Source organism: Leptopilina boulardi, unplaced genomic scaffold (genome assembly GCF_019393585.1).
Source record: "Leptopilina boulardi isolate dan_hultmark-lab unplaced genomic scaffold, ZJU_Lbou_2.1 LbouV2_360, whole genome shotgun sequence".
NCBI lineage: Eukaryota > Metazoa > Arthropoda > Insecta > Hymenoptera > Figitidae > Leptopilina > Leptopilina boulardi.
This window is the reverse complement of record NW_026137930.1, coordinates 1-27,133: the sequence shown is the minus strand read 5'-3', so window position 1 is coordinate 27,133 and position 27,133 is coordinate 1. Positions and strand designations below refer to the sequence as shown.

General features: G+C 29.9%; 3 protein-coding genes across 3 annotated transcripts; 2 read left to right on the top strand and 1 right to left on the bottom strand.

The window, feature by feature from the left end:
* The first annotated feature begins 739 nt into the window (after window positions 1–739).
* On the top strand, window positions 740–2,752 carry LOC127286460 (uncharacterized). The gene is made up of 5 exons (XM_051312891.1): window positions 740–831; window positions 1,331–1,445; window positions 1,533–1,713; window positions 2,520–2,678; window positions 2,710–2,752. The coding sequence occupies exons 1-5, from the start codon at window positions 811–813 to the stop codon at window positions 2,750–2,752; spliced, it is 519 nt and encodes a 172-aa protein (XP_051168848.1). The 5' UTR covers window positions 740–810.
* LOC127286457 (uncharacterized) lies at window positions 2,662–4,729 on the top strand. The gene is made up of 2 exons (XM_051312889.1): window positions 2,662–2,757; window positions 3,935–4,729. Exons 1-2 carry the CDS (start codon window positions 2,752–2,754, stop codon window positions 4,646–4,648), a joined length of 720 nt encoding a protein of 239 aa, XP_051168846.1. The 5' UTR covers window positions 2,662–2,751; the 3' UTR covers window positions 4,649–4,729.
* On the bottom strand, window positions 4,727–8,210 carry LOC127286456 (uncharacterized). Its single transcript, XM_051312888.1, has 7 exons — window positions 8,036–8,210; window positions 6,910–7,095; window positions 6,643–6,763; window positions 6,354–6,512; window positions 5,941–6,100; window positions 5,669–5,787; window positions 4,727–5,336 (listed from the first exon to the last, which is right to left on the bottom strand). The coding sequence occupies exons 1-7, from the start codon at window positions 8,054–8,056 to the stop codon at window positions 5,128–5,130; spliced, it is 975 nt and encodes a 324-aa protein (XP_051168845.1). The 5' UTR covers window positions 8,057–8,210; the 3' UTR covers window positions 4,727–5,127.
* Window positions 8,211–27,133: the final 18,923 nt, after the last annotated feature.

The window sequence follows — 27,133 nt, the reverse complement described above, 5'->3', positions numbered from 1 at the left end:
TTTTATTATTTTATTTAATTTCCAAATCAAAATTATTTCGCAAATGAATTCAGATTATTGAACCTCATATTGCGAAGTAATTTTGAACTAAATTACTAATCGATTGCACAAGTTGTGGGACTTACACTATAAAGAGTTGCCACATTATTTTGGAAAATGAGGAAACATACAAAGTATAAAAGTACATTAGGTGGTTGAACCGATCACGCCACTAGAAAAATGCAAGTTTGCCAAAACTTGCATGGAGACAACGAGGTGTTGATTGCAAAATCAACCCTCCCACCTCCTAAAAATCGCATACCAACAGGGCGTGAGCGTTGCCACAAAATTATTATTCAAGGAGTCTAAAGGCGCTTGTATACCTCACCGATCCCGAGTATGTTTCCGTCGTGTAACAGTTTCCTAAGTTGGAAATGAGTTTTCTATCTTGGAAAGCAAGTTAGAAAATTGATTCTATGGTGGGATGATTTGAATAATTGTGAATTAATCTGCGATTAGCAAAAGATAAAAACTTGTGAAACATTAATAAATAAGTTATATTGTAAAAAATGCAGTTAATTATGTTTGTGTAAAAATTTTTTTAATAAGAAGCGAATATATTTCCAGAAATGTGTTGAAAATATTTTTCTATTATGATCAAGCAGATGTTTGTAGAAAAGATAATGCTTCGCATGCGCGATGAGCCGGTTGCAATATTATGACAACAAACTCGATTAGAGACCGCGCGGTATAAGGTGATTTTGTTTAATAAAAATCATTGTTAAGCAATTAAAATTTTGATCATCTCATCGAATTTATTAATTTTAAGAAATGGAGGACTCAGAATTGCAGGTAATATATTTTTCTGATTAAAGATTTATTAACTGATATTCACAATTTTCGAATTGAAAGGTTCAATTTTTTTAAGGTTATAATCGGTTAAATTTCATAATAAATTATTTTTTAATCCATAATTCATTAACAATCACTCAAATATTCGTAAAAAAGTATTCGTGAAGATCTTTATAATCTTTGTAAATTTTTAGGTCTTTTTTATTTTATTTACTTAAATTAAGTCCGCCTAAAATCAAAATTTTTTACATGTGTTATAAAAATAATAATACTAGACATAAAATAATAATTAAAATTTTAAATCACATTCAATAAAAGAAATATATCTAAATTATATTAGTTTAATCATTGATTCATTAATGAAATTTATTTCTTTTATGAGATTAAGTTGCATATAGTTTATTTGTTTTGAAAATAATGTGCACTAAATTAATATTAATGTAATATGAATTTAATAAAAATTATAATAATTTTAATATTTCATAATATTTATTTACAGATTACTAAGAAGAAACTTGCCCTCTTATTATTAAATAAAATGATACATGAAAATAAAAATCGAAGAAGTCGAAAGTACAGAGTACATCCTCTTTGGCTCCAACGTTCAATATTTGGTATGCTTATTGAAGAGCAAAAGAAAATTAACATTATTTTTTAATTTATAAATGTAATAATTTATAAATTTTGTTTTAATAATTTAGGTGCACATAATTCATTAGTTAAAGAAATGGTGATGCATGATCCAGTAATGTTTAAGAATTATCTTCGCATGTCTGTCTCTACATTTGAGAAACTTTTAATAAAAGTAGGAGAAAGTCTACAAAGCTATCCCACGAGAGAAGACATAATCTCACCATCCGAAAAGTTAATCGTAACTTTAAGGTAAATATTTAATTTTTAAATAATTTCATACATTTAGAAAATAATATTACTTTTATTTTTTTGAAACTTTGTAAAAATGATAATTGAATAAATAGTAGATACATAATAATGCTTTTTATAAAAAATTATTGTTTACAATCTTCCTTTACAGATTTTTAAAATAATAAGAATATTTATGAAACATGGTAATGAATTTTTTAATGTTATTTGTAGTTTCCTCATTTAATTTAAAGGTTTCATAATTCTTAAATATCTTCTTATATTACAAAAAGATATCTTCGCCGACGCTGTCGCCGCTGTTTCAAGATTTTTTGACCTCTAGGATGGGGGATGACGGCTAGGCTGTACATTTTCCCGAAATTGTCTTCCGGAAAGACAATTTCCCGAATAGTCAAATTTAAATTTATTTCTGACCTAGGTATTAGAAGAGAAAACTTTCTCTCATCTTCACTACCCTCAAAATTAAGGTCAACATTCAGGTCATATTTAACCTACGATTCCAAGGGGGATTGGAAACCCCCGGAAACTCTTTCTACCTTCAGAATATAGGTCAAATTTTAAGTATTTTTTGACCTTCGAATTTTTGACTCTATACTCTCAAATCTCAAAGTCAAGGAATGAATATTTTTGTCATTTTAAATTAACTGTTGATGTATTGATGCAATAGAATTTATACTAACATTAAGTTTTAAAATTTTTTAATTCAAAATAGGGGAGTTCACGCGCGAAGCGCGCAGGGAGGCGAAGCCCCCCTAGATCAATATATAATGTACGTTATGTCTGTAGTAACTTTCAAATTTTTTTAGGTATCTTGCAACAGGAGAGTCTTATACTTCATTATCACGACAATTTCGAATGGGAATCAAAACAATTCAAGTATTTATTCCAGAAACATTATTAATTTTGTGGAGAACATTACAGACTGAAGTACTTGCATTTCCGGACACTGTGGAGGCTTGGAATGTGCTAATAAACGACTTTAATGAAAAGTGGCAGTTTCCAAACTGCTTTGGTTCCATTGATGGAAAGCACGTCCTAATGCAGGTAACCAAAAATTAAGTTGCGGAATTTATTTAAATTTATAAAATTAAAGGACAATAATGCTTTTCTTGCGTATAAATTTTGTTGCACTCGTATGTTGTCTTTTCATAATACTCTGCTAAAAATAAAGTCAGGAAACGTCAGGAAAATAGTCAGAATCCCTGACGTTTTTGAACTACTTTTGTTACATTTGCAGTCACAGATAGTCAGATCAGGTCAGTTTAGTCAGGAAACGCCAAAAGTAGTGAGGTTTTTTATGCAAGGTATAGGTACGGACCCTTTACCTGGAAAAAGGTCTCGTTCAAGGCCTCTGACCGTCATTAAGTTGAAGGATAAATTTTTTAACTTTTTAAGGGTTTATATTTATTTAAACATATTTGTTTTTCATGAAGTCAAATGATTAACATTTATTCTTAATATGTTTCAATATATCTCTTAGAACATAAATTCAAAAATGATATCAGTTTTTATCCAGTAATTACGGTTTTCGAGATACGTTACAGTTTCGTTGAAAAAATGTTTTATATGATATATTGTATATATTTGTAATCGTAAAGAAGTGTGGATTCTGAATTTTTATTCATTTCATTTTAAAAGTTAAAATTGCAAAACTTCAGAGTAATAAAATTCAGGTTAAAAACCCGAAGCTCTGAACAATAGACCTGCGATTCTATTGTGTAGAAAAGGGATGCATACAAATTTGAAAATGCAACGGTACTTTACATTTACACACCTACACATAGTGCGTTTTTTTAAAATTTTTGGCAAAAAATAATTTATTGGGGATGATTTTGGTGATTAAAATGAATAGGATCAGTAACATTAGGCACGCGTCAGTTTTGGGTCTCAGGAAACGTCAGAGAAGTCACAAAATGTCACAGATTCTGACGTTTTGTCACTATTTCTGATTTTATTTTTAGCAGGGTATGAAAATCTTAATTCAATTAAGTTTATAAGCTTCAAAAGACGTGAACTTTTTGCTTCTATTTTTCCAAAACGGCTTTCTATTTATAATTCCTTAAATTTTATAATTAATAAAAATTAAAAATAATAATGTATGATATATTAATGTATTATTTTTTAAACTTTCGTAAATCTTAAAAGTATATTAATTTTTAAATGAATATGATTGTAAAAGAGTTAAAAAATATTTTAAATAAACAATTTTTTACATTTTTAGGCACAACCCGATACAGGCTCGGACTATTTTAATTACAAGAATTTTCATAGCATTGTTCTTCTTGCAATGACAGATGCGAATTATAATTTTACTATGGTAGATGTAGGTGGCAAGGGGAGACAAAGTGATGGCGGGATCTTAAAAAACTGCCAATTTTTTCATGCTCTAGAGGAAGATACTTTGAATCTTCCGGCTCCAATGTCTCTCTACCCTGAAGGACCAAAAATGCCAATGGTGTTCATTGGTGATGCAGCATTTGAAAATAGTCGACATTGTTTAACGCCTTTTAAAGGAGCGAATAGTGGGAATCTTTCTAAAGATAAAAACATTTACAATTATCGATTGAGCAGAGCCCGCAGAACCATTGAAAATGCTTTTGGCATTTTAGTTGCAATGTGGAGAATTTTTCGAACCCCGATCATGGCTAATTTAGCCGTTGTAAAATTAATTGTCCTAGCCACCGTATGCTTACATAATTTTATTCTAAAAGAAGAAAAAAAATTGCCTCGTGATTTGAAAAATTATTGCTCTGCCAACGCTGCCGATCAAAATGTAAATATTGATGACAGTGCTTTACAGCCTTCGGAAATACCTCTGTCAGTGACAGCAAGAAAGAATCAAGCTAGAGCAATTAGAAATCATTTTAAAGATTTTTTTATGGGGGCAGGAAAAGTTCCATGGCAGGATAGAGCTATTTTTGAAGATGATAGTTGAGTTAGTATGTAAAAGAAATAAATAAATAAATGTTGCACAAAATTTTCTTCATCAGTGTGTTTTATATAAACTAATTCGAGATCACAATTTTTTCATGCAGTATCTTAATTTTTACATTTTTAATCGTTCTCATATCACATTTAATTAAAAATTAAATGAACACTTTTATAACACCAATATAGACAACTTTTTACTGTGTTTTTAACATCAGCTTGAAGTAAAATTTGTTGCCTAAAAATTAGTTAACTTTGATACAAAAATAATCACCTTAATTGATACATTAAATATTCTAATCGTTAGACAAATGTTATAAATATATATATATCTAATCAGTCATTTTCTTTGTAACACAGGTAACATCAATCACAAGTGGTTGTTACGTAAATCTCAAAATAATAGTATTAACGTTAAAACTTCGAACATTATATATAAATTCAAAAATGATTAAATACAACTTAATGATTACTAAACACATTTTCTTAACGGCATATTGCATCTTGCAAAACCTTCATTATTTTTATTTGAGCATCCATTCTTTGGTAATCGTTATCCAATTTTTCAAGTTCCTTCCCTATAAATATACCAAATTGTTCACAGCTGGTAAATTGCACTTGAGGCGGCGGCGAAGATAATGTTTCAATGCATTTCATTATATCTGCATCGAAAGGGGTTTGTTTCTTTCGTGTGCCTACAAAATTAATTTTTGAAATGAAGATTTGTATTTTTATTAATGTATATAATATCATTATTAAAATTTAAAAATTTTCGAAAACTTATTTGAAATGTTTCAAAGAATACGTGTTTTACAAACCATGCTTTATTTGATTAATCATAATTAAATTAAGTTTATTTTTTAAAAACTGTAGAGTTTGCCTATATTTCAAACATTTACAATTTTGAGGAATTAAAAAAAGTAATAAATGTTACTAGATATAAAGTTATAAAATATATTTAAATATTTCAGAGACCGTTTTAAAAGTGTTACATTATTCTAGAAAATAGGAAAAAATGTAACCATACTTTTTGTCATTTCTGCAACTGGTCCTTTTCCTTTTACATTAAATCCCAATTCACTGAGAACTTTATCATTATTATTATTTTCTTCGGGTGCATTGGAAGCTGGAACATTGCTGATGGTTCTGAATTTCATAAATTAGAAAATCAAAAAACAAAAATATAGTTTCTATAAATTTTTTATATTTAAAACTGTAAGATTCATAAATAAAAATAAAGACGTTTTTCCTGATTTCATGGCGTTTAAGATATGACAAAAAAATTTAAAATTTCCTTACGCTGCAGGTGCAATAACATCATTTAAAAACGAAAAGGAATCATCAAATATCCAATAGCGTTGTGCCCTTTGGGCCGAACCACTAGGTACATGACTTTTGCGCCTTGTATATACTTCTTTTAACGAATTAAATTTTTTCATCATGAACTCTTTACTCCAACCTACAAATATAGAATTTATGTAAAAAAAACCATATTTTAAAAAAATTAAAATTTTTAAGTTCAAAAGTTAATAACTGCTTATTAATACTCGTGTCAAAAATACAATTTAAGAAAAAAAATTACCAAACATTGTCTTGTGCATTTTTGTAGAATACAACTTTAAAATATAAAGTAGAAATCTAATAAATGGGATTATACTAATAATATATTGCATATAATTTATATTTATTTATTAGAAGAAAAAAAATGTCACCTGGAAAATTTTGCAAAATTTGATTCCATGCCTTTGATTTTGCAAGCGGATTTCTTTCCAATATAGGAATTTTGTGGTTCCAGAGAATTGGAAATTCTTTAATCAAGTCGATTAGTAGCATATAATTTTCAGTATTTTTTTTAGCATTTCCATTCTTATCTGAAAAGTAATATTAATATATCTATTTGAAGGGAAAAAAGTGATTTTACATTCTTAACAATTGTTAGGGTTGTAAGAGAAAAAAATAATAAATAAAATATAAAATGTATTTTCAAAATTAAAAACATACTAAGTTCAACGTTTTCGTTTACAGCAATGCTCACATCATCATCATTTTGAATCATTTTATTATCATTTGCAGGTTCTTTATTTAATTTGCGTTTCTTAAAAGAAGGTTCAGTCATTTCGCGCTGAAAAAAATATAGGAAATCAGGATTAGTATTAAAAAATATTTTCTCTTATAAAGATCATTTAGCCTAGTGATAAAATTACTTTAGTTTATTATATTCATTATATTATTATTTGTCATTATTATTAATTATAACGCTTTACTCACATCTTTCTCTAGATATTCGGGGCGCATATCTTCTATCAACAAATCAATATCTTCGCTGGGGCCCACATAATCAGCAAATGAGTACAATTCGTCAATATTATACCCAACAAAACAAGGGTGATCTTTTGCTTCCAAAGTAGGAATTTGGATATCACATATAACGCATACTGACAGTAATATATTACTCTGTGAAACATTTTTTGTGTAAATTTAAGGAGCTTTCTAGTTCTTTAATAAAAACAATAAAGTAACTATTATTAACTTATTTTAACAAGCGGCATAGAATTTTTATCTTAATCGTTCTGTCCTCTTGTAATGCATGCAATGACGCATGAATTGAATGAGGACAGAATGATAAGAAGGAAAGGGTCTATTATTATTTTATTTAATTAAAAATTACGTACCTCATAACATAAATAACAAATAATCTTTTCGAAAAGTTTTGTCATTGGGCAATTGCAGTAAATTTCAAAACAAGAAATGTATATTTTCTTATAAAAAAATTCTTAATTATTATTATACCCTCACAACACCGAAAGTTTTATGATAATTTATTAAATATTTACCAGCAATATTCGGAGCATTTAATTGCAAAGCTTATTGAAAATTATGTAAAAATTCAAATATGTCCCGATTAAATAAAAGTTTAGCGTGAACATTTAAATCTTTATATACAATTTTCACTAAACTTTGCAATTAAATACTTCAAATATTGCAGATAAATATTTAATAAATTTTCAGAAAAGTTTACCTGCTGTGGAGGTATTCTTAATAATTTCTTTAAACAAAATATCTGAAAGACTTGTAGTATTGTTTTTAGTTAATAAGTTACTGGTTACATTGTGGAATGTAATTTTATAAAAATAGCTAAAACAAATATTGAATATTTGAATTTTAAGCGTACTTAATTAAGTAAATAAAATAAAAAAGACCTAAAAATTTACAAAGATTATAAAGATCTTCACGAATACTTTTTTACGATTATTTGAGTGATTGTTAATGAATTATGGATTAAAAAATAATTTATTATGAAATTTAACCGATTATAACCTTAAAAAAATTGAACCTTTCAATTCGAAAATTGTGAATATCAGTTAATAAATCTTTAATCAGAAAAATATATTACCTGCAATTCTGAGTCCTCCATTTCTTAAAATTAATAAATTCGATGAGATGATCAAAATTTTAATTGCTTAACAATGATTTTTATTAAACAAAATCACTTTATACCGCGCGGTCTCTAATCGAGTTTGTTGTCATAATATTGCAACCGGCTCATCGCGCATGCGAAGCATTATCTTTTCTACAAACATCTGCTTGATCATAATAGAAAAATATTTTCAACACATTTCTGGAAATATATTCGCTTCTTATTAAAAAAATTTTTACACAAACATAATTAACTGCATTTTTTACAATATAACTTATTTATTAATGTTTCACAAGTTTTTATCTTTTGCTAATCGCAGATTAATTCACAATTATTCAAATCATCCCACCATAGAATCAATTTTCTAACTTGCTTTCCAAGATAGAAAACTCATTTCCAACTTAGGAAACTGTTACACGACGGAAACATACTCGGGATCGGTGAGGTATACAAGCGCCTTTATTTTATATTTCCCGCAAGGCGGACGTATTACCCGCAAGAAGGCGGAAGAATTTTATTAAGTTTTGTTCCCACCAAAGGTGGTTGATTTATTAATTTACTCCCCTCAGAAAGGGTCGAGCCTGTCTAATTATCCGAAATTAAAAGTGCATTTTCCACAATTTGTGACGTCGTATAAGTTATAAAAAAGTTCATTGAAAAAGAAGTATTATTTTAAGGGGTTAAACCACTCTAGAGCGTCAAAAAAAGGCCTAACTTTAGAAATTTTTTTCAAGAAAAGTTTAAATGTACTGAAAAATATGTTTACATATCTTTATTAGGTACACTTTAAAGAGAAAAAAAATATACTTCATTAATTATTTTTTTTTAAATATCAAATTTACAGGTACGTGATAGGAACCCTTTCTGAGAGGAATCACGTCGCGGCCGGAAAGGTTTTAGCTCCAATTTTCATCCTAGAACAAAAAACAAATTTCTTTCTATTTTTACATCTTAAAAGCTAGAGAAAGACGTAGGGGATTTTTTTTCAATTGATTTTTGCAAAAATGGCGAACATTTTAAGGAAAAACCGAGTTTTTTACTTAAAAAATTGACACTAAATTGTTTATAACAAAAAAAATATGCAACGTAAAAAAAAATCCGTACGTCTTTCTCTAGATAATGTTATTGAGAAGCTACAGTTTAATTTTTAAGTAAATCGGTTGAGATTTGTAAAAGTTATGTTTCCGGCCAGCACAAAAAATGTAGTTTTGAGAAAAACGAGTTTAAAGTTTTACTTACGACTTTTTGGATATACCTTCAATCTGCAATGCCTGCGCCGTATAATTGACCTTCCAAATTAAAAAGTGTTTCGACTTATAATTGATATTGTTTCTTATTCTATACACCCTTAGGCACCTTTTAAAGCAAAAAAAATTTTTTTGATTTTTTGAAAATTCTAGAGTGGTTTAACCCCTTAACAAGCATAAAGTGGTATTGATATAAAAAGTGCTGAGTTCCTAATTCACAAATTATATCGTTTGTTATCTACACAATTGTTTATATTTTAACCTTATCGTTTAGTTCATTCAGATTTGGTGAACCCAAATTTCTGAATTTATAATAAACGAGGATTGAAGTATTGAAATAATTGTTTAAGTACAGTAAATAATTCCAGTTTATTAAAAGCAAGATATAAAACATAGGAAAGTAAAAGATCGACTTCTATATTCTATAGAGTCGTATGACAGCAGAGAGTTCAAAATCCTCGAAGAGTTAGAAAAGTAATGTGATACTTTTCGGTATTATTTTAATTGTATTTATTGAGGTGAGTGTTTCTGAGTTTATAAGCACTACGTGAAATTGCCAAATTTTATAACACACACTATCATACTTACTCTAAGTACACAAATTCTTTCTCTTGTTGATAAAATCTTTATTTTGTTTTTGGGTTATTTTTATTTGTTGCATTTATGATAAATAATATCTGTTTGTGAGACTTGAATTTAAAAATTCAAGTAGCTTAAAGTAGTAAAGTTTCTAATTGTAATCATTTTATATTAAAGATTTTAATTGGGGAATCGAATGTACACACATTGGGGGTTGTATGAATAAAAGTTACCTTATTTTATGTCAATTCAATTCTCAATTTATTTTCATCACCTTTATTTGTGTTATCTCATTTCTTTCTTTGTGAATATTTTCAACGAAATACCGTCTACCCGGGGGTGTTGAATAGATAACACTCTAGGCAACAGTCCACTACCCTTTTTCTATCTTGTGTAGCGAAGAGCAATTACGCTTACCGAATAAGCGGGTTGTTAATAATAAAAATTAGTGTAGTTTCTAACTTATTATTTTTCTTCAAAATTTATTTTACTTTATTTATATTTTTGTTAATCAACATCCGTCTTTAACAAAATGGTGGCAGCGGTGGGATTTGTCGCTCATATTTTTGAGAAAATGGTTTGAAAAAGAGAAAAATGAGAGATCAGTAAAGAGTGAAAAAATAAATTCTCCTTCTAAAAATGTACATGTTTTAAAAACACAATTACAAATACACATTAAACACTGAGAATTTAAATGATAAAAAAATTATGAAATTGAATTTATACACTATGAACAATTATTGAAATGAAAAATTTATTTATTGTGTCTATGTTGTGATGTTTTAATTTTCAGAGAAAAAAAAATATTTTTTTTGGGATTTTTGTCAAGTGCGCGAGTAGAAATTTTGTTTATTTTTGTTTGGTTCGCTAACGTCGAACCGAGACACAGTAACTACCCTTGCATTCGGCAAGCTCTGGTTTCTCCAAAAATTCGGGAAAAATTCCTCGACTTAACCTTGCCGGAAGTGTGTAGCCACTTGGGCAAGTGAGAGGATTAAAGTACGAAAAGTACAAAACGCGAATTTAAATTTTTGTTGTTGAATTAAAAAAAAAAATCTAAATGTTTAATTTTTCGAAATACGAGCACGAAAGTAAATCCGAAAAACAGAGTAAAATTCCAGAACAAATCTTATCGAGAAGAAATATTAGTCTAGAAAAATTCGATGCGGTAAAAAGACAATTATTCGTGGAAAAAGAAAAAATCAAAGATACGCGTTCAGAAAATAGTTATAGTTCATTAGCGCAATCGTTGCGAAAGTTGAACGTGTCGGATTAATTAAATCGAGTTATTTATTTGTTGCGAATTCAATGACCTACAGTAGCTAGGTAGTTTACGGGGTTAGTGTGTAACTTTATTCGTTTGTAAAATATTTCATTTGTTATAAACATTAATTAATTAATTAATTAATTAATATCTCAAAAACTTTAAAAGATCCCACTCTGAAAATTACATGTTTTGTAGGAAATTAGTCAAGCTTTCCATTGAGATAGTTAAAAATAATTTTAAAAAATCTGATTTTGAGATAAACGTAAATTAACATTTTGACCTTGAATTTCAAGGTCAAATGTTATTTAAAAAAAAAATTTCATTAACAGTGTGTAGCTCGTCAAAAAAGCTTTAAAAATCATTATATATATGTTAACTTTTATGCATTGTATTATAAATATTGTACATTGAAAAAAATTTTTTTTTTCAAAAGTCAAAAATTAAAAACGTTGTAATTCAAAAACTATTTTATTAAATTCAATAATAATTGATTTTTAGACTTTCACCAACAATAACAACATTTTAGAAAAGTATGGATTAAATTCGAGAACTTTTAATTTTTTGTTCGGACATTTCAGGAATTTTGCATCATATTTGGAATGATATGTGACATTGATGGTCGCGAACCGAGAGAGAGGTCTGATTCTTGTATCCCTCTCCTTCTCTTGCTAAACTGCGCAGACGTAGTACAATATCTACAAAAAGTCCCGGTATGTCCCGGCAAAAAATTAAATATGTACATAATCTTGAAATTTTTAACATTAAATTAATTTTTGATTTAGCTGCCCCGATCTGCCCATTTACGAGAAAATAGTATATTTCGATACAAGGGGCCAAACGAGCGTTTTGCTCATTACAAGTGTAACGGCGTGGCAAGAACTCAATGCGAGGCAAAGCCGAGCTTTGAGTTCGAGCCACGTCACCCTCTCATGATTTTAACGTTCAGCGTCAATTTCTAATTACTTACATAAAAGATTCACTGGAATTTTGCGGAAGCGACAAAGAATTCAATGAATACGCAGAAAATCAGAGGAATTTTTCGCGTTTCATTTCGGATTATTATAAAAGGTGGCAAAAATCGAGTAGAACGATAGAAAGATTTTTACAAAATAATTCTGAATGGTTAGATCGTGAAATTCATTTTTTTCATCCAATGCTTCCAGTAAGAGTGTCAAAAGGATTACCACAAGCTAAAGGTCGTCCAAAACTAAGTTTTAGTGAATCAAGTACTCGCACTAAATACGGAAAAGTTGAAGAATTACGTTCTTTTATTGATGATAATCAGATTTTGCTTGCTGCTCAAGTAACTTTGAGGTAAAGAGGAAATGAAGTCGCCAGTAGAATTATCAAAGAAAATTCAAATGAATCCGTTTGCAACCCAAAAATACACGAAACCCAAAAGGAATCAAAAGTGAAACTAACTCCAGAAGAAGCTCTTTCAATTATTACTGATGCAAAATTATCAAAAGAACAATACCTAATCATGAGAAGAAAAGTAAAGTCTAAAAATATCAATATATTTCCATCGTATGACGAGGTTTTAAAAGCAAAAAAGCAATGCTATCCAGATTCTGAAACAGTCAAAATAACTGACTCAAGTGTAGAAGTACAATTACAAAGTTTGTTGGACAAAACTGCTCAGCGATTAATGTAAAGTAAAAATTCGATTTTACAAACTGTTTCAGATAAAAAATTAGAAAATTTAAATCTAATTTTCAAATGGGGTTGTGATGGTAGTTCTGGTCAAAGTAAATATAAACAGAAATTTGAAACGGAATTTGATAATCATGATCCTTCTGACGCGAATATGTTTTTAGCTTCTTGTGTACTATTACAATTAATATCAGGTGACCCAAATTCAAAAGAAAAAATAATTTTATGGCAGAATCCACGTCCATCTTCTACTCGTTATTGCATACCTATCGCTTTTTATTTTAGGAAAGAAACTACGGAAGAAACTTTGAAATTAAAAGAACTCATTGATCAACAAATTCACGAATTACGCCCATCTTTGCATGATATTAATGGAGTCATTTGGCTTGTCTACACTTCATGCATGGATAAGATTTTTCGAATGCCTTTTGCACGTGGCCTATAGACTTGAAATTAAAAAATGGCAAATAAGGGGGCAAGCAAACAAGTTAAAAGTTGAAGAAAGAAAGAAGAAGATTCAAGAGTTGTTTAGGAAAGAAGTGGGTTTACTAGTTGATTTTCCAAAACCTGGTGGCAGTGGGACGACGAATGATGGTAATACTGCTCGTAGATTTTTTTCAAACCCAGAAAAGTCGTCAGATATCACTGGAATTGATCGCAATCTTATACATCGATTTTCTGTGATATTACGTACTATTTCTTGTAGCCATGACGTTGATGATCAAGCTTTTGATGAGTGTTCTTTAGAAACTGCAAAACTGTTTGTTAAATTATATCCTTGGTTTTATATGCCTCCTGCAGTCCATAAAATATTAATTCATGGCTCCATAGTTATTAAAACCGCTATATTGCCTATTGGACAACTTTCCGAAGAAGCTCAGGAAGCATGTAATAAAATTTTCAAGGCTAACAGAGAGCATCATTCAAGAAAATCATCCAGAAAAAACACAAATGAAGACGTTTTTCATTCAATGATAGTTTCATCGGATCCATTGATCACAGAAATGAGACATCTTCAAAAACGCAAGAATAGTGATTTACATCCAGATATTTTAAGTCGTTTAAAGCCTTTAGAAGTATCCAATCTTGAAAAAAGTTCATATGAAATATAATTTCTTTGGAAGTTTAATCATTTTTAATAGTTTACGAAAATTTTCTATTTTTTATTATCATTTTTCACTTAAATATTATTTTTTGTTCGAATTATTTATTAATAAAATGTTTAATGTTCATTTTTCACATTATTTACTATGAAAACAAATGATTTTAATGTAAGAAGATTTTTGGCAAATGATTTTCTATTTCCGACCACTGTGCATGTGTTTGCTTAGACAGCACATCCAGTTTAGTCACTCCAGTGACTTCCGTATCAGATATAAAAGCACCTGCAATATTTCTATTTGAAATCGTTATAAACTTTAAGAAAACTACTGTTTCAGTAGGCCAAATGTTCTCTGCCGCTTTAGACACCAGCACAATTTTATTCTGGTTAAATGCGTGGTTAGTCAAAGTTGGCTTCGTACCAAAGCAAGCTGTAAGCGATTATTCATATGCATTGCTAGAAGGTATGTGCTTGTCTTTTAATCAACTCAGTATTAACAATTATTGTCGATCATGCTTCGAGACATTGCGTGATACAACTGAAAGTCGACCTGCTAATACTTTTATAAGAATAGACGTAGCTCATTTTATTGCTATATTTTGCCGACTTAAATGTTTTAATGCAGACAAGGTAGCAAATAAAGATTTTTTTACGTTGCATTGCTGTAATGGTATCATGCACAACATTTAAAACATTTGAGGAAATTTTACTTTTAACTCTAATAGTTTCATGTCATAGGTACGATGGTGAATTAAGTTGTAGCAACATCCCAAATTTCTCCAGATGAAAAAGCTAGACTCCAATTGTTAGATTATATTGCAAAAGAAAAACATAACGCGATGCAGTTGATACCTGATAAAGAAAGTCCTGAGTATAAAAATATAACAAAGAAGATGGAATTCAGTGGTTTAAATATAGGTGTCATTCCTTGAGTTTTTTAGCACTTTTCGGAGTAACTTTTCCAAATTAAATAAAATATTTTTTATAATTTTTTTTATAATAATAAAACAATTGTTTATTTAAAAAATACAACAATAAATAATGAAAAAAATTCACTTTTTTCCTGCTACTCCAAATAAATTGGTTTAAAGATTAAAATTTTCTTATTTTTCACGCTTTAATACCGCACAAGAAAAATAATGTATTAGAAAACAGTTAACTAACAATTTATTAAACAATGTTTGTTTTCTTTTTTGTCTTTTATTTACTGTGAAACGTCTGCTAACGCTGCGCGCGACGTTCGGTAGTTGTCCCTCTGGTTATTGAGCAGAAGCTCATTACACAAGCGTAGTAGAAAGCATGTGTGCGAAAAGTGAGGTTAATTATCTACTTTGCAGTAAAAAATCATAAAAAACTTTTTTGAAAGATAAGAAACCTCACTTTTCACACAAGTTTTTTACTACGCTTGTGTAATGAGCTTCTGCTCAATAACGAGAGCGACAACTTCCGAACGTCGTGCGCTGCGTTAGCAGACGTTTCACAGTAAATAAAATACAAAAAAGTAAACAAACATTGTTTAATAAATTATGAGTTAACTGTTTTCAAATACATTATTTTTCTAGTGCAGTATTAAAGCGTGAAAAATAAGGTAAATTTTGATCTTCAAACCAATTTATTTGGAGTAGCAGGAAAAAAGTAAGTTTTTTTCAATATTTATTGTTGAATTTTTTAAATAAACAATTGTTTTTAGTTAAAAAGTGATCATTTTGGACCTTTATATTAATAAATATTATAAAAAAAATTTTCATTTAATTTGGAATATTTTGATAATTCTTTGCATGATTCAATTGTCGATGATATCAATATTTTAGATACTTGTACAAGAAAATGTACATGATCTTGTACAATTTCGTGTATAAGTACTTGTACATGAACACGTCTATGTTCTTGCACATGTTAATTCATATTTTTCTTTACTAAAAATTAAAAACTTCAAAGGCTGCGCAATAGTTTACTTTAACCTTTACAGCTGCGCAATAGTTTTTAGCATGCATGAGTTACGAATCTTAGTGGTTAAAAATTATTAAAATCTCAAATTTTATTAAAAAAAAAAATTTTACAACTATACATGTGCAAGAACATGAACGTGTTTATGTACAAGTACTTATACATGAAATTGTACAAGATCATGTACATTTTCTTGTACAACGATCAAATTTTTAAAAAATAGAAATAACTTTCCGGAACCCATTACTATTAATAATCAAAGATACCGCATTACAAACACGTGTGCTTTCGATACAGTTTTTCAAATTTTAACAGCAAGTGCTAAAGATTTACCTTAATATTTTCACCACATTGAGAAAAAAATCCAACGTGCAGATTTATTTTATTACTACTTGAACGCGACAAGACAAACGATAATTTTTTTAATGATCAACGATGAATAATTCTAAAGGACTTTATTGATCCTGCAAGACCATCCAAAAGTATAGAAATTAAAGTAAAATCTCCAATTAATAATGTACATGAAATAGGTTGTTATTCAAATGTTATAGAAATGTGGACCTATCTTATGAGAAATAAACCTAGTATTTTTCAAACTATCAAATGCTTGTGTGGTGAAAAAGAAAATAAAGAGATTCCGTTTATACGTATAAACCACAATACTATATTAAAATACGGTTTTAAAGCATTACAAAAATGTTTAATAAATGAAGGAATTTGCAATGAAAAATGTAGGAACGGAATGTGTGATCTTCTTCCGCAATCAGTAGAATTACAATACAATTTTCATATAATTATTGAGACAGATGTCAGAGACGCCATTGATTTAAGAAAATCAGTTACTTGTAGAGTAGAAGATTTCCCAGTTCATCTAACGTTGCAAGAAAAAAGTTACAGGTATTTTAATTATAAATTGTTTTCTTTTATAGCTGATGAAAATAAGTAAATAATTTCAAGGTATGTTATCGTATACATGGAAAGAAATTTTTTTAAGAATATTTTAATTCTGTCTGAAAAGAAAAAACCAATTGATCAATCCAAATATTTGTTAGACTGTTGAAATTAATTTTAAGATTTTAGACGACTTTTTTGATAAATATATAAAAGAAATTACTATTTATCAAAAAGGTGTTCAAAAAGAATAAAATTATTTTGAATAGTCTAAGAAATACTTAAAATTAATCAATTGGTATTTTTTTCATACAGAATTAAAATATTCGTAAAACTTTTTCTTTCTTTACTTTTTAAAATACATTATACGGAATTTATTGTATGTTTAAGATCTCAATCAGCACGTAAGGTTGCCGAAGACTTGTAGTAAATTTGTCGTGGAATGCGTGTAAGCTTGCATGGTTAGTTAGTTTCAAGCTTGCTACAATTAACACACCCAAAAAAGTAATTTTACATTTAAAGGAAAATTCGTCTTCTTATAACAGCAAGCTTACAGTGCTGATTGAAAAGATATTAATCTGTCGACGGCAATAATAAATATTACTTTCTGTAATATCCTATGTAGAATAAGGTTCCTTATTTTTTTTAGAATTTAATGTCATAAAATGCTTTTATTTACAGGTTGTCTGGCATTATAATTTATTTACCAGGTCATTATGTAGCTTTGTGTAGAAGAATTAATGGAAACTGGAAAACACACAACGATATGAAAAAAGAGATTGAACATTTTACAGAGGCGGATCACGAAAAACAATATACACCTTCTGCTGTAATATATGTAAAAGAAGAAATAAATCATATAGAAGACTTTGAAGCTCCGTTAAAAGATGTTATATTGACAGCAGACTCAGAAAATGAATCAAGAGATCACAATTTAATGGCACCGAAGCAAAGTTATGTTTATTTTGAGCAACCAAATTCAATTTTAAAGCAAAATGAAAATTGTCGCAATAAATTAGAAAAAGAAGATAGTTTATATAATAAAACGATACGAATTTCTTCAGTAGCTAGTAAACAAACAAGTGAAAAACGCAAAATGAAAAACGACGTTGTACAAAGAAAACCTTCCAAATTTTTTAAACCATGTCCAGATATTCACGTTCCACCCCTATTGAAAATAGGGGTAGCTCGAGCAGCAATATTTCTATCGTTTCAGAAACAACCAGAAAACGTCGTCGGTCGCCTTCGCGCGAACACGAACGCACGAACCCTCCGAACAAACACGGAAACAGCCGGAAATTGACAATGCAACGATAGACGCCGAAACACTCAATCTATTGGGAAATATGGACAAAAATATAAAATTTGGTCCTGAAATGAATCCTGCCTTGGTCGAGGTATGGCATACCGCCGTTTCGGCAGCACAACGCAAAGGACTGAATATTGAAAAAATCAGACAAGTGGCAGGCTGGTCCGAAAAGTCGAATGTATTCGACAAATTTTACAACCGTCCGCTCCGAGAAAAATGTAATTTTTCTGAAACAATTCTTATCCGTAATAAATAAACAAAAATGTGTTCTGTAAATCGATAGTTCTTTCTTTAAACAACTACAATTTGATCTAAAGGACGAGATCACGTAGCATAATTGTACGATTAAACGAACTTACCTGAAGTGAAGTTCAATCGAAATTATGCAAGTAGATCTCATCCGAATAGATCACTCCTACCCAACCCTTTAGACCCACATCAATTTAAATCTTTCCGAACATCAAAGCGTAATGTCTGTATAGCCGAGAGAAACAGGATAGTTAAGAGACGACGTCAGGTGGAGACACTAGGAATTTTAGCGCGAATATTTAAAAAGCTGTGAATTGGATCTAGCAACTAGCTTTCCTACAATTTGATCTATTCGGGCGAGATCTACTTGAATAATTTCGATTGAACTTCACTTCAGGTAAGTTCGTTTAATCGGACAATTATTTGATTAAATATCAAATAATATTACTGCAACTCATCTGAAAATAAAAAAAATTTACTTTCCTTCTGAGTTATACTCTCAGCTTTTATAGTATTCCAGACTGATCTCAACTGTGAGAGAAAATATTTTCACCATCTGGTGGCGTAACTGTGGAACTATAATGATGATCAACATCTATATTAAAATTTCCTATGTCAAACCCCAAGTCATTTCCCATATGCAATCCTTTATTACATTTTTCAAAAATTTTCCATGTCAATTCCTATGTCAAACCCCATGTCATTCCCCATCTGAAATCCCTTATTATTTTTTTGAAAAATTTTCTCATGTCAATTTACATGTCTAACCTCATGTCAAATCCTTTATCATTTTTGAAAAAATTTCCTATGTCATTACCTATGTGAAATCATTTATCATTTTTTTGAAAATTGTTCCCATGTCAATTCCCATGTCTAACCCCATGTCATTTCCCATGTGACATGGGTATTGACATAGGGTTTCACAGGGGAATTAACATGAGAAAATTTTTGAAAAAAATGATAAAGGATTTGACATGGGAAAATTTTTCAAAAAAATGATAAAGGATTTTACATGGGGAATGACATGGGTTTTGACATAAGAAATTTCAATATAGATGTTGATTATCTTTATAGTTTCACAGTTACGCCACCAGATGGTGAGAATATTTTTTTTCACAGTTGAGATCAATCTGGAATACTATAAAAGCTGAGAGTCTAAATCAGAAGTAAAGTAAATTTTTTTTATTTTCAGATGAGTTGCAGCAATATTATTTGATATTCAATTAAATAATTAATATTTTTTGTAAACTGCCGTTAGCATAAAGCAGCTAACTGAAAATTCTCGAATGAAATCCTGTATCGTTTCCTATATGTAAATCCATTTGAAATCTTAGGTTGAAATTTCAGAATGTATATAAAATCTTATATGATTTTCTATGCTTAAATCTATTTGTTTTATAATGTGTAAGAATGCACATGAAATCGTATTCCATTTCCCATGTAGATTTCCATATGGTTTGGTATATGGTTTTCCATGTTGGGATTTTCAATATGGCGAAAGAGTATTTGACATGGGAAAATTTTTCAAAAAAATGATAAAGGATTTGACTTGGGGAATGACATGGGAAAATTTTTTCAAAAAAATGATAAAGGACTTCATTTAGTATTTAACATGGTATTTAACATGGGAAATGAGGAACCTCGTTTTGATATTTTCCTATGTCAATTCCTGTCTCAATTTCCCATGGGAAATTATATGGGAAACCATATGGTTTCCTATATAGGAGTGGGGTTTTACATAGTTTTTGACATGGGATCCCATGTGGTTTCCCATGTGGGGATTTTCAATAGGGCAAGCTGACGTAGCATTGAACAAGAAAAAAAACATCAATAATACTTTTGCTAAACGGAAGCAAATTTCCAAAACCCATTGTGATGGACAATCAAAAATATATCATGAACAATACGTGTACCTTCGACTCAATCATGCAAATTTTAACAGTAGGTTTAGAAGATTCGCCGTTATACTTCGAACATGTACAACACTCCGAGAATAAAGGAGCTTCTACAATAGACTGAAAACACAACATCAAGTGCAAGTCGAAGTCCAAGTTGCTTTGAGTTTGCTGCGCGCGCATAGCGTTGCCAACTGTCGCGATCAGAAAAAAAATCTCATTTTCGTTCGTTGACGAGATTGACGTCTCTGTGTGTGTGTGTGTGATTTGTTTTAAACGTTTTCCCGAGGAAAAAAGTATTTAATTGTGAAAAAAGTTGGTTGTATTTAATTTTACTTTTATCGTAGTTTTTAATTTAAAGCAGGTGAGTAATATTTTTATCTTTGGATTTTGAAGCACATTTTTTGTGTAAACACAACCTAAAATTTTTATATTTATGTGCTATCAAAGATTTCTCTGGTGCAATTTTTACATGCTATTTAAATGTATATTATTTAATAATTGAAAATTTATGCATCAATGAAAAAAATAAATAATAAATATTAGTATTGACAGAAATGTCAGCTCTAAGCTTGTAATTAAAAATTAATTTTAATTTTGAAAAACCGACAAAATACAATATTTCTTAGTCGAAAGTTAATTGCCTGACACATTTATAAAATTGTAATTAAAATTTTTTAATTTACAGCAACGATGTTGATCTACTACATGGTTGTCCTGTATACATATGAGTGGTTGAATTTGATCAATTTAATTTTGATGTATTTTGAAACAGAACAAATGCCTGTTCGTCGATGGCATGTGAAGCCACATTTATTTAAGGAATGAAATGCGGGATAATTTTGGAGCATACGAAATGCTATTCCCCTACTACGCAAACAATGATTCGGAAGAATTTTACAGAATGGTGCGGATGAGCGTAAAGTCCTTTCGTAAGTTATATGGTGTGCTCCATGATAGGCTGCTTAAAACCAGTTTTAGGCGACCTTTGAGCGGAGAACTTCATCTTGCAATCACACTCAGGTAAGTAATATACTCTTTGGAAATAAATAACCATAATTATTTTATAAAACTAGGTTAAAAATAAAAATTTATTTCTAAATTAGATTAATTTAATTTTGATTAATAATTTTTAGCGAAAATTCTATTCAAGATTTTTGATGAAAAAAATGAAGACAAAAATAAATTCTCCCCTATACTTATAATTACACAATTTTTCTGGAAAATGGAGATTTTCAATTATTAACGAAAAAAGACAGAAACTTCTAAGAAATTATATTTAATTTAATTTATTATAAATTTAATTTAACACAATTTAATTTTAATTATTTTTAACTATAAAAACCGAAGAAATTTTAATTCTTAAAATTTTGTAATTATAATATTTCAGGGAGAATGGAATTGTTTAAAATAAAAAATTTGTCAAGAATTTCTGAAACATCTGGAAATAGATAGAAAATTTCCCTACATTTTATATTTACAAATTTTTTTGGGGATGTTTTCAGTGTACATAATGAAAAGCAACAATAATGAGCCATTTTTTCCAAAATTGTGTAATTATACGATATTGTGAAAAATATATTAACATTCGCTTTATATTCGGTTGATTATATTTACAGTTATCTAGGTCATGGGGACAGTTTGTTTTCCAAATCCAACTTATTTCGGGTTGGTGTAAGTACAACGTACAAAATTTTGGATGAAGTTTGTCCCTTGATTTGGGAATTGTTGTCACCCACTTATTTGGTTTGGAAGTCTGCTGCAGAGCTAGAAGTTGTTGCTCATGGCTTTAGAGCAAGGTGGAATTTTCCCCATTGCTTGGGTGCTTTGGACGGAAAAGAAATCCGAATAAAAGCTCCTCCACATTCAGGGATCATGTATTATTGCTACAAGAAGTTATTTAGTTTTAAATTACTAGCAATTTGCGACGCGTTCTATCGGTTATTATGGGTCAGTGTAGGGGATTATGGTAAAGCGGTTTCCAACGATAATTCAACGTAATTAATAAATTTTAATTATACATTAACAATTAAATATTTCTTTTAATTTCGCAGGTGCTATTAGCGATTTGTCAGCGTATCGCCATACGGAATTGTATAAAGCGCTTGAACGAGGCTATGTCGATCTACCTCAAGACAATTTCCTTCCACGCAGTAATATCCGAATGCCATATTTTTTTATTGGTGATGCAATATTTGAGATGAAAAGATATTTCATGACCCCCTACAATAGGAATAATCTTGTTTTCAATGAGCAAAGGGTTTTAAACGAAAGGTATTCTAATAATTATGATTTTATATGATTTTAAAAAAACTGAAAAATATATATTCGTTTATTTGTTTTCTGGCTCAAGCCAATACAAAGAAGTTGCCGCATTACCTTTATTATACAATTTTAGTTATGAAAAAATTCTTTTTGCATAATCTTATTAATATATGAATATAAGTTTATAAGTTTTCCTTTGTTTGAAGTGTCTAAAATTTCTAAAAAAGCGACTGTTATAGATTGCTTGTCTGTACTTGTAGTTATAAACTGATGTCTTTCTTCGGAGTGAATTTCACATTCAATTAATGTGTGATACAATAACTCCGAGGATTCCATTCCGCATCCATTGCACAATCCAACCACATTCAACTTCACATGCTTTTTCTTGATTGATATTCTTGGTGAGAAATTGCTTAATAATCGAGTTTGGCTAATAATTTTTATATACATAAGTGGTATTTTTTGTAAAAAATATTGTTTAACTCCGAGATTCAACGTCAAATGTGGGAGGAGATGCAATGCTCTTGATTCTCTTACTCTATTTAAGTCATTTGTCAATAAGTATTGCTCAAATTTCTTTATCCACATGGATTTATTTAACTGGAGTACACTCAGAGAAAGGTTATCCCATTCATTTGTCTCTTCAATACATTCGAAAAAATATTCTACCTGCTTACACCAATTAAATTTTTTAGACACATTTCTCTTTTTGGAAAGATTTTTTAAACGCAGGAAACACAGTTTAGGATATCTATTATCTTCCATGGATAATATTTTTTCAATTAAATTTAAAACTAATTTAAAAATGGAAGCTGATAATTTTGGTAATCCAATTTCATATCTAACTGCGTATCCTGGAGTATTTATTACCAATAATAGAATTCTTTTATAGAAAGAAGTCTGTATTTTTTCAATTTCCTCCAAATATCTAAGGCCCCAAATATTTATTGAATACATTACAACGCTTGAAACCAAAGATGCAAACAATTTATTTACAGGTTCCCAAGATTCCAAATTTAACCTATTTACTAATGAAATTGTTGATCCAATTGCCAAATTTCCTTTAGAAACGACAGAATCAGTAGCTTTCGCAAAAGTTGCTGAATTTGAAAATAAAACCCCCAAGTACTCATAACTCGATACTATCTCAATTGTTTGATCTTTACCAAATTTAAACGGGCTCAATTTGCAATTATGAACATGACCTCCTTTTCTAAAAATCACTATTTGAGTTTTTTTAAAATTTACTTCTAGATAATTTTTTTTACAATACTTTTCCAGAGCTTTCAAAATTTTTCTCATTTCTACCACCGAGTCGGCCGTAATTGCAATGTCATCCGCGTAGGCTAACAATAAAATTTCCATGCAGTGATTTAAAGCAACGCCTCTGATTCCTTCCTCCTTCAAGAAATCCTCTAAATCGGCTATAAAACACGCAAATAATAGTGGGCTCAATACTTCGCCCTGTAAAACTCCTTTAGTAACTTTTGATTTTTTAGATATGCCGAAGGAATTTTTGACTGAGACATTTGCCTTGCTATATAGATTTTTTAGTAAACTAATGATTCCGGTACCGACTCCTATTCTATACAGCTTCTCCCAAAGTAAACTATGATTCACTGAGGGAAAAGCACTTTTAAAATCGACAAAGAGCACAAAGAGTTTTCCCTTACTGTGATTTAAACGGGTTTGTATCATGGCATTCAAAACGAAAATATTGTCCGCACAACCTCTTTTTTTTCTGAAACCCGATTGCCATTCCGGTAACTTGTTTTCATCTTCTAACCATTTTCTCAATCTTTCAGACAGAATTTGCATAAAAATTTTCGCGATACAATTCATCAGGGCAATTGGACGGTAATTCGCCGGGTCCAATTTCCCCCCCTTTTTATACAACATTCGCATTAAAGTGTCCCCCCATGAGTCTGGAACTTCTTTTTTATTCAATACTTTATTAAACAAGTTTAAAAGATAAAGCTTTCCTTCTTCCGGTAAATTTTTTAAAAATTCATAAGAAAGACCATCTGGGCCCGGCGATTTACCGTCCCTGCATTTTCTCAAACTCCAAATGATTTCTGAAAGTGTTATTTCTGTCTCAAGATTAGGGTTACAGCTTGCAATTAAATTTTTTGAATTATTATTAATAGGTGGAAATGATAATTGAAAAAAATTGTACCATTCTTCCAAACTTATAAGGTCAACACTTTGCGCTCTGTATCGAAATCCATTAATTATTTTCCAAAAGGAGGAAGAATCCCTTGCTATTTTTAGTTGACCCAAGATTGCGTTTTTATAGTCCTCTTTTTTAACTCTTTGTAAGTTTTTATATTCTTTTCTTTTTTTGATATAATCTGCTACCAGTTCTGCCGAGTCAAAGTTATTCTTTTTACATTTAGTTAATAATACTTTTAAATTTTGTTTACATTGTACGCAATCGTTATCAAACCATGGCTTAGAAATTTTTTTCTTAAAATGAGTATTTATTTTTAACCCTATATTTTCCGCAGTTTCGCTAATTTTTTTTATTAGATTATTTGACATAATATTGATATCTGTTGAATCCTCGGAGTCTCGCAGTGACTCACTCATACACAATTTAAATTCATTCATAAATTCCTCTTTCCACTTATATAGTGATACTTCTATATTTTTTTCATTCTTATCTACTTCTGCTAATAATTCGAGTTTAACCGGAAAGTGGTCAGAGTTCGTGTTGATACATTTTACTTCAAGATCGATTATTGAATGCAAACCTATAAAATTGGACCATACTAAATCAATCGTCGATTTTCCTCTTTCGCTAAAAAACGTAAATTTCGAAGGGTAGTCACTCGTCGTTCTCCCATTCAAAACTACAAAGCCATTGGATTCCATAATTGAAACGAGTTTCCCCCCCCTACTATCCAGTTTAAAATCATTGTTTAATCTTTTATTATTAATTAACAAATTTTCGGGTAATATATCCGTCGATAATTGATTTAGATTTGCGATTCTTGAATTAAAATCTCCGCCAATATAGATCGGTATATATGGATATTTAATCATCAGGTCTGTAATTATCTCATCGAATTTAATTAAGAAAGTGTCTATGTCCTTGCTCGGAGAAATGTAAACAAGACCGATAATGAAGATAAAATCACTACTTACTAATTTAAGAAATATACAATCCTCGGTGACATTTAAAGTCTTTATTTTATATTTACTTTTATTGAAGGCCACAAGAAGACCCCCCTTCGCTCTTCCTCTTCTTGCTTCCTTCGTAGCCGGGCTATACACTACCTCGAATCCACTCAAATATTTTGTAATTCCGCAAGATGGATCGTTCATTGCCCACGTTTCACTTAAGCATATAATATCCTTTGTACCGAGAGTTGGGATGATATCTTCCACATTTTTGAGACCCTTAACGTTCCAGAAAAGAAGGTTGCGTTGCACTGGCTCCTGTCCATGCTATGTCTCCATTGGTTGCTTATCTTTTCCCGAAACAGAAGGCTGCAAATATGCTTTCAGTGTATTTGTCTGACTCAGCGTTTTGGGTATTATGTTTTTACGAGCTTTTTTGTCTTGGGATGACATGGATCCTGGTTTCCTTCCTCTCTTTCTTGACGTTGTTGAGGCATTTGAATATAGAGAATCATCACTATCTCCATTGTAACAACTTTCCTTCTCTCCAAACTCTTTTTGTTCCGGAAATAGATATTTTTGGATTGACAACAGATCGAATTTTTTGTTATCCATTAATATAAAAGAGCCTTTAATAATAGCTTCTTTTCCTTGTTGTTCCAGTAGAGTTTTAGCATCTCGAAGTTGGAGGTACAGCACTTTTTTTTTCTCTCGGCGTTCTCTTGTCATGTCATTTGCAAAATTTATGTTCAGCTCTCTGAAATTTTTTGCTTTTTGAAAAATTTTTGCTTTGACATTATCATCACTGAATGAAACGAGGATCGGCCTTGAACCTTCTAGCTTCCCTAATCTTCTTACGCCAACTATTTCGTCGTTCTGGATGTCCACCTTGGCTTTTTGGAAAATTGATTTTACCGTTTCCAACAGATTGGTATTCTCGGTTTGATTATCGTTCACTTTAAATAACACAATATTCTTCGATCTTTCTTTATTTAATAAAAAATCAATTTTATCCTCACAAGCTTCCACTTTTTTTTCAAGAATTTTGTTTTTCACTCTTAACTCGCGATATTTTAAATTTTGACTCTGAAAGTCACTCGCGATTTTGGAATTTTCCGCTCGTAGTTCCTTGAGATCTTTTTCCATTGAGTCCATTTTTTTATTTAAGTCACTCTGGATATCAAGTAACAAAGTTTTTAACTCATCGTTCGTGGTCATAATTATATTACGAATTTCGCACTTTTCTGAATAAGAAACCTCAATTTTAACGCTTATCTGTTATAAGAAACTGAAATCACGGAGCTGTTTACAAACACGTCCGTTCAGTTCGCTTGCTTGCGAGCAACTCCTTTAAAAAAACTGTAGCATATCAATTAAATTGTTTAGAATATTTTCATTGTAAATATTTTCATTGCAGGTTATCACGGGGTAGAAATTGCATTGAAGACACGTTTGGAATGATTTAAGTCGTTTTCAAGATCTGAACAATCGTCTCGATATGCACTACCAAAATCAAAGCAAATTGTTGAAGCATGTGTATGCTTGCT